Genomic DNA, 13,347 nt, shown 5'->3' with positions numbered 1-13,347 from the left:
ACCGCAAAAAGGCATATAAGGAAAGTATGAACAACATTCTCCTGATCAAATTTCTTTTATGAAATTCAATAAAACTATTTTTTTAATGTTATTAAATATTTATTTAAATGATAAATCTATATATCTATTTATAAATATCCAGGGTAGATGGTATATCTCCAAATGTCCCATAAAATATAGAGTGGAAGTGTGATATTCTTATATTCAAATATCCAATCTAATTTCCAATCCTAAAGACAAGATTCGAGCGTATTTGAGTTCCAATCAACATGTGTATTTAATATTTGTAACACACCAAATCAAATAGAGACCGCAAAAAGGCATATAAGGAAAGTATGAACAACATTTTTCTGATCAAATATTTTTTATGAAATTCAATAAAACTAATTTTTTTTGAATGTTATTAAATATTTATTTAAATGATAAATCTATATATTTACTTATAAATATTTAGGGTAGATGGTATAATATTTTAAATAATAAATTTGGATATTAATAAAAATATTTGCAACATACCAAATCAAATAGAGATCACAAAAAAACATATAAGAAAAGTATGAACAACATTCTCTTGATCATATTTTTTTTTTAATGAAATTCACAAAAATTAGTTTTTTTTAATGCTATTAAATATTTATTTAAATGATAAATTTATATATCTATTTATAAGTATTTAGGGTGGATGTAAATTGTAAAATATTTATTTATTTCAATAAGGAAAAAACATTAGCAAAATCCAAGTTCCACCAAAAAGGAGTGTGAGATCTTAAATTTCACATATTACGTTTTTATTTTTGTAGTTTAGTAATTGACTGAGTATGATTAATGTTACATAATGTAACATATTAAAGTTTTGTTTGTAATAAAGACTAACATTATAAAACAAAAAAGAAGAACAATGTCCCGCATCAAAAGTAGAAAAACTTATGTAAAAAGTATTTTCCCCTTCCTCTAGAAAATGTTGTTAGCTAGGAAAAATAATCTCCACAAATTGTTATTTGTGACTTACTTTGAATAAATTATCTGTAATGCCATTTTGTTCCTCATATATATAAAAGAAAGTCACCCCATGAAAAAGCTCAAGCAACCTTCAAATTCTTTGCATCCACTTTATAAGTAGAAGAAGACTAAAAAAACCGTTGCATTACCCATTATATAACCTCCTTTGAATCTTCATATATATCCATTGTCTCTATAGACCATTTAGCACAATATAAGACCCTATAAAACCAAAATCTTTGCATAAGAGTTTGAGCCTACACCACCACTCCATCTGAAATGACAATGTATACACCACATCAACAAATATTATTTATTTCTACCCCCATTAAAAAAACCCACATGATATTTGCTCCCAATATTCAGTGGCTGAAAATATCTCAATGGTTCCTGGTCAAACATTGACCCTGTTTCATTGAAATATATATAGCAATCTGAATACAAGTGCCTGTTATATTTTGGTGATGAGAATCTTCAAATATAACTGCATTTTAACATCTCCATATGTCCTAGAGTGGAAGTGTGTGATGTTCTTATATTCAAACATCCAATCCTAAAAACAAGATTCCAGCGTATTTCATTTCGATTCAACATGTATATTTAATATTTGTACCACACCAAACCAAATAGAGACCGCAAAACGGATATAAGGAAAATATTAACAACATCTTTTTTTTATCAAATTTGGGCCTATGAAACCGCTACAACATAAATTATCCCAAGTCAGAATCTTATTCTTCCACGCCAACCATCTAAAACATATAAGTTTAAGGGCAATGTTCCAACGCCATATTTTCCTGTACCATCTTTCGTGCAAATACTAGGGCGTAGGGTTGATGTACCGACAAGCTTCCCCCAGTGAGATCTATCCCATGACAATTTTTCCATCCCACGTGAAAAAATCTTCTTTTTCACTCAATGTAACTGAGTGAAATTATTCACGTTCCTTCCATGTATGTTATTTGGAAAATATGATTACAACTGCACATTTGTTTTTACTGATTAGAATCTATTATTACTAGTAGATTTTGTGATCGATTCTAATCATTGTTAGTGTGGAGTTCTCTAATAATGAAAGTTCCATTAAAAATAAATAAAAACTCATTATTATGAAATGTTATTTTGTTTTTATCTAGTTATTATAATGAGAATGAGCATAGTCACGAGTTATGATTGTGAAGGCATTATAAAGACATCTATTGCAAGTTAACTAATTTATAGTTTGTTGTTTAACAGAATGGAAAGAAAAATTATCAGAGGTGGAACTACAGCTGAAGAAAACTGAAGTAGCTCATAGACATACGATGCAATTAGGGAAGGCTGCAAATTCAACTCAGGTATGCATAGCTATGTAGGTTATGATCTGACTAATTTATAGTTTGTTATTTAACAAAATGGAAAGAAAAATTATCAGAGGTGGAACCACAGCTGAAGAAAACTGAAGTAGCTCATAGACATAAGATGCAATTAGAAAAGGCTGCAAATTCAACTGAGGTATGCATAGCTATGTAGGTTATGATCTGACTAATTTATAGTTTGTTGTTTAACAGAATGGAAAGAAAAATTATCAGAGGTGGAACCACCGCTGAAGAAAACTGAAGTAGCTCATAGACATAAGATGCAATTAGAGAAGGCTGCAAATTCAACTCAGGTATGCATAGCTATGTAGGTTATGATCTGACTAGTTTATAGTTTGTTGTTTAACGGAATGGAAAGAAAAATTATCAGTGGTGGAACCACAGCGGAAGAAAACTGAAGTAGCTCATAGACATAAGATGCAATTAGAGAAGGCTGTAATTTCAACTCAGATATGCATAGCTATGTAGGTTATGATCTGACTAATTTATAGTTTGTTGTTTAACAGAATGGAAAGAAAAATTATCAGAGGTGGAACCACAGCTGAAGAAAACTGAAATAGCTCATAGACATGAGATGCAATTAGAGAAGGCTGCAAATTCAACTCAGGTATGCATAGCTATGTAGGTTATGATCGTTGGATTATTGGATGTGTTTTGCAGAGGAAATTTATTTAAATAATTGAATCTAATTAAGTTCTTATGTGGTTTTGCATCACAAGCTGAGGCCATCAAGAAGATTCTGGGTAACGACTCTTAAACAAGAAACGAGGAGCCAAGCTAAAAAAATAAAAGATGCCACAAGCCCACTCATATTTTGGGTAGAATAAATTAATGCCAGAAGTGATCCAGCTTCCTTAATTAATACCGCCGGCGTTAGCAGACGAGGAAGTAACGAGGGTTCATAATTCGGCCAATTAAATTTAAGCCCCAAAACATACCCAAATCAGTAAAAGTGTGCATGTACACTGGCTATGGCACACATGATTTCAGAAGTTTTTCGAGCCAGCAATACAGGTCTGTTTAAATGTTGAATTCTATCCATGGTTAACTAGAGTTTTCAACTAAAAGTAAGAAGGTACAATACAGGTCTGTTTAAATGTTGAATTCTATCCATGGTTAACTAGAGTTTTCAACTAAAAGTAAGAAGGTACAATGGGATGATGGGTTGGCACAAATTCAGGTTGACTGCATTTGAATTTTATTTTTTATTTTTTTCAAATCTTTAAAATGTTTGGTATATTTTTAGCAATCCGTTTATTTCATTATTTTGCATAACTTCATTTTTACTTATGCATTTATAAAATTACAATTAAACTATCTGATAATAAATTACATTACATTGTATAAAAAATAATACCGATTTTATCTATTTATTAAGTTTACTAACCACATTTTTTAATATAACGATAGTAATTTATTATCGGTTGCATTTTAATCTTGATTCCAAAATCCACTTTCAGTTGCACTCATTTTTACTTTCCGTGTGAGAATTTAAGCGATAAAAATTTAAATAATTGAGATCATAAACTAAAGGCTAATGATCATAATTTATTTTTATTTTCTGGGGGATTCAGACAAAAAACAAAAAAAACTAAATAGAATTTCACAGAAATTTGAAATTAGAATACATGTAAAAAAATTTAGATTCCATGTACAAAAATCATCTTTACAAAGAAGAGCAGTGGCATGGCACCAGAAAACTGTCTTGTTTGTAATAGAACATTTACCTCCAAACCAACCACAAGTACTTCAGCACTCGAACACACAACCAGTTTGTGGATAAACAAGTAGTTTATCACTGGAACACATAATGAATATTTGGATAAACAGAAAATCTTGGACTGCATTTATTATTTTCCATACCTGCAATCCAATAACAATGTAATTAATGAAGCAAAAGAAGGAAAACCATGACGTCTTTGTGCAGATGAAAAGAAAGTGAAATAATGAACCATATTTGAATAAAGAAAGAACGGAGCATATATTGCACTGAAGAAAGAACGGAGCATAAATTTTAGAGAGGAAAACAAGAGGCACTTAGGATAAGTTGGTCTACATACGTTGCCATTAGCTGGTGGCATAAGTTGCCGGCCACACTTTGTTTTTGTTGCCGGTGTTGTCTTGTCGTCGATCTAGGTGTTGGGGCCTATCACGTTTTTTCCGCCTCTGGTGTGCATGTCGTCGACCATGTTGTTGTTCAGGTCGTCCAGCAGCACAAAAAATCATCTGCAACAAAACAGCAATTACATACCACCACAGGGATTGATTTGCCTCTAAACCAATCATATTTGAACACGCGATCCCTCTTGGACAAAGAGAAAATCTTAGGCTACCTGTAATTAATAACAATATAATTAATGAAGCACAAGAAGGAAAATAATGACGTCTTTGTGCAGATGAAAAGAAAGCGAAATCACGAACCATGACATATTTGTGCATCTGCTGCACTGAAGAAAGAGCAGAGCATAAATTTGACAGAGGAAAACTGTAGTTGGTATACTGCCATTACCTGGTGGCATACATTGCCGATGTTCACTGTCTTGTTGTTGCTGATGTTGATCGTGTTGCCACTGTTGTCGCCAACGATGGGATTGCCGTAGATCTGGGTGTTGGGGCCGATACCGTTCTTATCGGCACCGTTGTGCTTGTTATCCACCGTTTTGTTTATCTAAAAAAATAGTGACATGCCAGGGGGAGGCTCTGGTTTAAAATAAAGGATTTGCTGACCACAAATACTCTGTACTCGAACACATAAAATCTTCTGCTACCTGCAATCCAATAACAATGTAATTAATAACAATATCGAAAATCTTCCGGCAATTTTCAAAACTTAACAACTCTAACTCAATATTTCAAAAAATTATATCAATTTCTATTGTTTTGCAGTAAAACATAACCCATCTAGACTGTACGTTTGGAAAATTGCCATTACCTGGTGGCATACATTGCCCATGTTCACTCTGTTGTTGTTGCTAATGTTGAATTCGTTGCCGCTGTTGTCGCCAACGATGGGATTGCCGTCGATCTGGGTGTTGCGGCTGATAGCGTTCTTATGGCCGATGTTGTGCTTGTTATCCACCGCGTTGTTTATCTAAAAAAAATAGTGACATGCCACCCGGTGGCTCTGGTTTACAATAAAGGATTTGCTGACCACAAATACTGTGTTACTCGAACACATAATCAGTCTTCGATAAACATAAAATCTTCTGCTACCTGCAATCCAATAACAATGTAATTAATAACAATATCGAAAATCTTCTGCTACCTGCAATCCAATAACAATGTAATTAATGAAGTAAAAGAAGGAAAGTCATGACGTCTTTGTGCAGAGGAAAAGAGAGCGAAATCATGAACCATGACATATTTGTGCATATACTGCACTGAAGAAAGAGCAGAGAATAAATTTTACAGAGGAAAACAAAATTACCTGGTGGCATAAGTGGTCGGTTTTGACTTTCTTGTTGCTGTTCACGGTGTCGTCGTTGCCCGTGTCGTCGTTGCCCGTGTTGATTTTGTTGCCGCTGTAGTCACCGACGATGGGATTTCCGACGATCATGTTGTTCGCGCCAATGACGTTCTTGTCGCCACTGTTGTGCCTGTTGTCAACCATGTTGTTGTTGCCGCCGAGGTTCTGCCGTCCTGGTTGGAAATTACTCATGTACTGGTTGGTACTCTTGGTTTCACTAAGTCCTTCAACGCCAACAAGACTCCCACTTCTGCAGAAAATACCTTCAGTTCAACTCAATCTGCTAAAGCGCATCAATACATAACGTGGACATTGATAAGTTACTGTGCATCAATGCATAACGTGGACATAGGTCAAATTTTGATTTTTCCAGTTTATGTGAGGACAATTTGATGTGTCATGCGATTCTTCAAAGTTAAAATGTATCATTTCAAACCACTAATTTGCAGGGAAAAATAAACACTGAAATCACTAAGTTAAAATTTGATTAAAAAATTAATAATAATAATAATCATGGTTCATTAAACCTAATTTTGATCCATTCAATTTTGAAAACTTTTATAACTAAGTGATTTAATTTAACATATTAATAATAGAATATAGAAATGTTCAGTTGTAATTTATTAAAGTTTTATAATACCTAACATACAAAAACAATATTCAACATATAAAATAAATATTGAGAATACTCATTAAATAGTTGATGGGTGCAAGCTAGGCTTGAAAGTTGACATTCACCTCGCTAACAGTTATTGGGATCCGTCCCTCCCCACTTGACAACGTGTTCTTCAATTGTTGTTGTCTACTGCTACTTAGCGTGTGTTTGCATAAATGTCAACCAATTGTAGCCACATACCTCGCATGTTGAAGCCATCCCCTTATTGTTGTCTTTTCGTCATATTCCTTAGCAGCTCCCCCACTTTGCGACCATGCGTGGTTTTGTTGCTCTAGAGTTGAGGATCATCCCTTTCTTTCATGGGCATTGTTGGGTTTCCTCCTCCTAACCCCTTGAACTCTAGCTTTGGTTTTGTTAAGGATGTCCCTCAAAGTTTAACACACCAAGGATGAGGCATGGGTATTGTTTTCGTTTCATTGTGAGTAAGTTCATCCCTAACAAGGGTTGTGGTATTTTTTTTTTCATGGGTAATGTTTTCTCTTCTTTGTTATCTAGTTTAGCTCTAAGTTAATAGTCCTGATAGGAACAACATGTATCCTTACTTGGCGTGTGGGTTTTCCAAGGATTAATTGATCTATTTCATAGGAATTTTTTCCCTTTATTATGATTGAGTTTAGGTCCATTGAGTATTATTGTGGTGTTTCATGGGCATCATATTCCCTTCTTTATAGTTAGGTTTGGCTTTGGCTTTAGTCCCACCACCCTTGTCTACAACCTAACAAACTTATCTATTTATGACCGAGTCCAACTCTAGCCTTGTTGGAAACCTCATCCCTCTACGACTGACTTCAACTCTATTCTTGTCAAAAATCTTAGCTTTGATAACATCTTGTGTTGTCTTTCTAAGTTTTCTTACCCATTTTAAATTCATAATATATTTTTTTTCTAGAGTTAGAATACTTCTTTTTTTGTTTCTAGAAGGAGAGATTTGGAGACCAATGTTAAGTTGTTAGGATATTATTATAATTTAATTTTTATATAATGCTTGTACCCACGTAGCTAGATAGATGTTGAATCTCTTATTTTTAGTCCTTGCATTATATAGGAACCCACATTATATGGCACTTGTTTAGCCATGTTTCTAGGAAGTACATTTAATTCACAAAAAACCACTTCAAGGTCATGTATAGGCCTTGCTTGAAATCCTTCCACATTACATATTCTATTTGTGCAATGGCATCTACCACCCCAATGAGAAGTTAAGTTTTAGTCAACATCATCAACACCTACACCATATAAATCAATCCTTGCATAACAAGTTGACACGGAGGGGGACCTACAACCTTATTAAAGATCATAAGTTTCGAGAGAGTTATTTATTCTTTTTCCTACACAAAGAAGGATGAGTATGATAAAAAATGAAAACAAATAAACTTGGAGAAAGTCTAATTCCGAAAACAACATTGTATGAGGCTGAGCCTTTGTTAGGTCCCTATACTACTAGTGTAACCCATTATTGTTATTAGTGCAACCCCCTTATTGTATTATTGTGCCCATATAGTCGCCATGTTGTTATTATTGTGCCCCATAGAAACCCACTATGGTTATTGTTGTGCCCCTACAATATTATTGTTATGTAGGCTCTAATTGTATTGGGACCCCTTGACTCCTATATATTGAAAAGAGGTCTTTTCATTTGTATCATCAAAGAATTGGTCATTTGTGTAATGTAAAAGAGGTTTCCCCCTCGAAGTGGTTACTTTTTACGTTATTGATCTATCTCATTCTTCTATTTTGTGAATTGGTTGCATAACATCCTTCCAATGCAAAATAGAGATTTAGATGATCTAGGAAGTATTTTGACTACATATAAACTACAAAAAATGGCCATAAAACAAGAAGCTTTGTGACAAGTTGACAAGTTCAAGTCTAAAAGCATGGGGGCTTCAGCTATTGAGTTGACCAATGGTGAAGGGGATTGAGGTACTAACTAACTACCTTTTTGAATATCTTTTAGTTGACCTGAGAGATACCCAAATTCATCCTCGAACCTAGAGAGAGTCGGTTGTTATTGGATCAAAATATTTATGAGAGTTACTACCTAGGTCACCAATGAGTTTATTCTCACATGGAGCTACTGAATTGAGCCATACAATTCTTCCATTGCATCTAATTATTAGTGTTCTACTTCCTTAAACTGAGAAGGCATGGAAGGCCATGACAAGGAAAAGCTCCAATGCCACTAGGGAGATATCAAGGAAAAGTAGAAGTTGTCGACTAGATACCAATAATATCCCCACAAATCCATAAGGATACACACCTAATAGTCCTATATCATTATAATGAAAACAAAACATCAATACTCTACACAAATTATAATTCCATAATAAAATGGCTCTATATTGTCCTAGTTGAAGGGGTGATAGATGAAATTTAGAAGTTATTGAAGCCATCAAGGTTGGACCTTCAATTGTTTCCTCCATACTTACACATTTAACAATTAAGAAAGCCACTTGTCAATTTGTTAAATTTCCACTTGTCGTTTTGATTGCTTATAGAATGGGTTGGAAGAATGTCTATGTGTGGATTAGAAGAGATACATTGGGTGATATAGTTGCAACATTTTCATAGGGGTTAGCTAAGGAATTAATTTTGCAGGGAACATGAAAGAATGCCAAAAATAGGATTTAAAAAAGACCCCTTCAACCCTTGTAAAATATGGAGCACAACATTGGGTTTGGGATGAAGGATTCTGATTGCATATGATGGATAATGTTCATAAGAGAGTTTAGATTAATTCCTTGGAGTAGAGTGTATGATTCTGCAAGGCTATAAGAAGCTAACCCCAAGCTCCATGAAAAATTACAACCAATTGTTCCTCCTGGGAACCTCCCCCACCACCCCAGCCCATCCCCACCCCCCAACTCCCAAACCCACCATCACCATGCCAGCCACCCCAAGGAATCCATGAATTATCAATGTTATAGCTTTCATGATCTTTGTTTGTAATACAAATCCATGGAAATGGACAATGTCTATAAATGATTTGGATTAGATGAACAGATAGTGAGTATAAATTTAAGATTACATTTTAAGTTTGTATCTATTTTTCCTATTTTTGATATTGATGTTGCTCTTATTTTATTCTAATTCCCTCTATTACCATGTTTGATGAAAAAAAGAATGTGTTTATTTAGAATTATGTACCCCTTTTGGCCTTAAAAGAATTTGTGTTCTACCCTAGACTTATTCATGTTGGACTTCACTAAAACTTTCATCTTGGAATGTGATTCTTAAGGAGAATATATCAAAGTAGTGTTGATGTAAGAAGGAAATGAGCGATGTACATTGGTAAACATTTTGTGATAGAAAATTTGACAAGTTGACATATGAAAAAGAAATTATATTATTATTATCATTATTATTATCCAATTTTAAGGTCACGACCAAGATAGACACCAAATTGGTGTATGAGACCGCCTTGTTTGTGGGACAAGGGACCCACCTCCGCGCAACGATTTCACTGCTAAGTCTACTAAGGCATACATACTCTACCGCCCTATGGTTTTGAACTTGTGACCTCTGAGGAGGAAACACATGCTCTTAATCATTAGGCCCACCATCCTTAATGCAATGGATACAAAGGCATCCTTATCTAATTGGACACATTTTTAAATAAAAATAAACCATCGAAGCTTGAAGTAATTTTAAAAATAGATTTGTCTTCAATCAATATATATATATATATATATATATATATATAGAGAGAGAGAGAGAGAGAGAGAGAGAGATGTGTATGTGTGTGTGTGGTGATTAATACCTTATTACGAAAACATGGGAGAAAAATCCCTATTTACCTTCTCCTTCGACATATCACATGTGACATTGCTAAAATTTGTTATAAATGAATGACTAACACTTAGAGTTAATGCTTACATTTTATATCTAAGTTGTTTGGTAGTTAATTAGATGGATTTGAAAGATTTAGTCCAACTAAATTAACTCTTAGATCAGTGTTTGGTAATTCATTGTGTGATTAAGATAGAATTTATGCCTTCGACGATTACTTTTTTTTGTAAATTGGCATGAGAGTTGGTGGCTCTGGGGTAACTCCCTCATAGGAGGCCCATGAATATGAGAGAGTTGTAAGATTAATTTATTGTATATAGTATGGGTGTGTGAGATTAGCGTATTTTATGAATGTTTTTGTATGTTGGGATACTCAAAGTTGCATAGATTTTCACAACGTTCTTGAGTTGGATGTAGACTTACGCACAGTGAACAAAGTTGCCCATAGTTCATTTGTTTTTAATACGACCTTCATAATGACTAAATTGGGTTGATGTGTGGGTGTATTGTAGCCATTACAACCACCCTCCAAAATTTTGCCCATGCTTTGTTTTGGAGCCTCCCTTTTAAACCACAACATCTCATCTTGCACTGATTCAGGTACTTGTGCTTCAACTGAGCTTTATTATTTCAATCTTGGCTTGTTTTTACTCACCTAACTCTTTTTATAACCCATAATACAATCTCTTGACTTGGTCTTTTGATGGTTCCGAGCTTGCCTTAGAGAATTGTGCAATCCTTGATGGAAACTAGCCTTGCTCTTAGGCATTGCGCAATCTTGACTAACAGTGGGCCTTGAGCCTAGGAATTCCTTAGAACTGGATAGAAGCTAGCCTTGAGTTGGAAAATTGCATAGAACATGAGAGACAGCCTAGAGTCACTTAGCCCAAAAATTGCGCAGAACCAATTATGCTCAGAAATTCCGCAATACATGAGCTAGAGAGTTACCTGGTTCTCCTAGAACTGCGTAATCTCTCCGAGCAATGCATGGTAGTTTTTACCGAAACAGAAAAAAGAAATAAGGAAAAAAAGAATCCATAAAAAATAGGGATCTATTTTTAGCAGCCCAAAGGACGCACAAGAGTTATTTTGGAAATTGCCGCCAAGTGTCTCTTTTTTCTTGATATGTGGCATGCACGTCATAAACCCTAATTTGACCAAAATTATTTAATTAACGTTTCTAGAGCTCATTTTCACATTCGATCTTGGATCTATGGCATTCTCGAGGAGATCAAGGAACCTTTAGTGCGATCATTGTCGTTTTTTTGAGTGAGCTTTGCTTTTTAGTCTTTTGCTACTTTTTCTGTCACTTTTTGTTGTTTACCTGGTGAGAGTGTTGTTTCACTTGTTTCTTTGAACGATTTTTGGCGCTTTAAGCTTTTTTAGCTTGTATAAGTGTTGTTTCAAGTTTTACATTGCCTTTCCCAAGCGTCACATGTGTTACCCTATTTTTGCACTAACGTTCGTCGTTTCAACGACTCCCTTCAAATGCTTCATTTTCCTTCAGTTTGATTGAATTTTGCACTTGTTTCACTTGCATGCATCATCACTTAGTCATATTTGCACTCAGCATCACACCATCTTTCATATCTGCTCGATTTCACACTCCCCTTGGGTAGATCTAAGACCCCCTTGCCCGATCTCAATTTTCACTGCATGCACTTCATAATCTGGGAGCTCAAGGCCTCTACCTGGCTTCTAGAATCATGCAGAGGTTGTCCTGGGCTGGGTCCAACTGCACATTGCGTAATTCCAAGAGCTAGCCTCCCAGCTTGGCCACTGAGACTGCACAATGTGCAGTCTCTCCCAACCTTGGCCCAAGACTAAACTGCGCATTTCATAGTTCCAGTCAACAAGCCTCCCCACTGACTATTGGGACTGCGCAATGTACAATTCCAATAGGCAGCCAGTGACCTCTGTGAACCAAAATTATGCAGTTTGTCCCATCATGAGCTTGTTTTGTTGCTTGGTCTAGTCTTGAAGTTGTTTTGGTTTTTAAGATGACATTTGGTTGCCATGAGTGTCCTCTCTATCGCACAGGCACAACAATTTTTGAGAATCTCTCTAGCAGTTACAACGAACATGGCATCCAAGAGATTTGCATCAAAGGAAACTGCCACGAGAAGTACTAGGGAAGAAGTTGAAAAGATCTCAGTTAATCTACCATTTTATGCAGACACTCAATTGTTCATTGAGAAGGGTACAACATTAACATGGCAGCAAATCAAGGATACTTTTGTAGAGGAATTCAAGGAAGACTTAGAGGACCGACATGTTTACCTTAGCATCCATCGGTCATGCTTATACAAGGTTGCATGCAAGTACCCCGTCTTCCCATGTGCGGACATTATCAATTGGATCCTCCCACACACAGATGAACACACAATGACATGGAGCAATGCCAACGGGAAAGAACTTTCCACCTTCAAGGTGGAGAAATTTCAGCAGATGTATCATTTACCTCAGTTGATGAAGCACATGGATTCATTTTTTTATGCCACCCACAACTTTGTGAACACTAGAGATATCGTTAAGCATTGGGTGAAAGAGTCGTCAAAGTTTAGATAGACACCCAATCATGTTTACAAGACAAAGTCCCTCAGGAAGGCTTATCAATTCTTGATCATATTTTCCTGTAGGATATATGGTTAAGAGAACACAGAAACCTTTCTTGAAGTTTGGGTAGTCATTTTGGACCAGTTGGTGAATGATGGGAAGCCATTCAACTCATCAGACTTCTTGTATCATTAGTTGAAGATCCATGTGACTAACGATCGAAATCCGCCAAAGAATGAGAAAGAAATATTTTACATGTTAGCATACTTACTCAATGCAATTTTTGCCTAACAACAGTTCCCTGGCATGAGATAGACATGGACACCAAAGGAGACTGGCACCAATGTTTATTGCAAGTTGCTTTTTGACTGCAGCTAAGGAGCACTGATGGAAAATCTAACTGACCATTTTATTATCTCGTTGTACAAGCTTATCTTTGAGCAGTACCCCCCTTGTATTTCCCAAGAAGCAATGGAGGCAATAGTGAAAATCACAGATTGGTA

The 13,347-nt window shown here is 35.3% G+C and overlaps 1 protein-coding gene across 3 annotated transcripts in view; it reads right to left on the bottom strand.

Moving 5' to 3' along the window:
* Window positions 1–3,984: 3,984 nt before the first annotated feature.
* The window catches only part of LOC149162565 (pyruvate decarboxylase 1-like), a 57,194-nt gene continuing 47,831 nt past the window's right edge, over window positions 3,985–13,347 (bottom strand). The window contains exons 3-7 of one of the 3 annotated variants that reach the window (XM_089437323.1): window positions 5,785–6,073; window positions 5,290–5,570; window positions 4,867–5,125; window positions 4,418–4,690; window positions 3,985–4,220 (exon numbers count right to left, since the gene is read on the bottom strand). In XM_089437323.1, coding sequence (XP_089293449.1) covers window positions 5,538–5,570; window positions 5,785–6,073 — 322 coding nt within the window. In that variant the 3' untranslated portion in view covers window positions 3,985–4,220; window positions 4,418–4,690; window positions 4,867–5,125; window positions 5,290–5,537. Of the gene's footprint in view, window positions 4,221–4,412; window positions 4,691–4,866; window positions 5,126–5,289; window positions 5,571–5,784; window positions 6,074–13,347 lie in introns of those variants that run through there. The other 2 variants (XM_089437321.1, XM_089437322.1) reach the window with 2 other exon arrangements.

This window comes from Pinus tabuliformis, chromosome 5_2, assembly GCF_031772625.1.
Source record: "Pinus tabuliformis cultivar Carrire ecotype Pingquan chromosome 5_2, CPIR1, whole genome shotgun sequence".
Taxonomy (NCBI): domain Eukaryota; kingdom Viridiplantae; phylum Streptophyta; class Pinopsida; order Pinales; family Pinaceae; genus Pinus; species Pinus tabuliformis.
The sequence above is the reverse complement of the archived record's forward strand: the minus strand, read 5'-3'. Positions and strand labels throughout refer to the sequence as shown.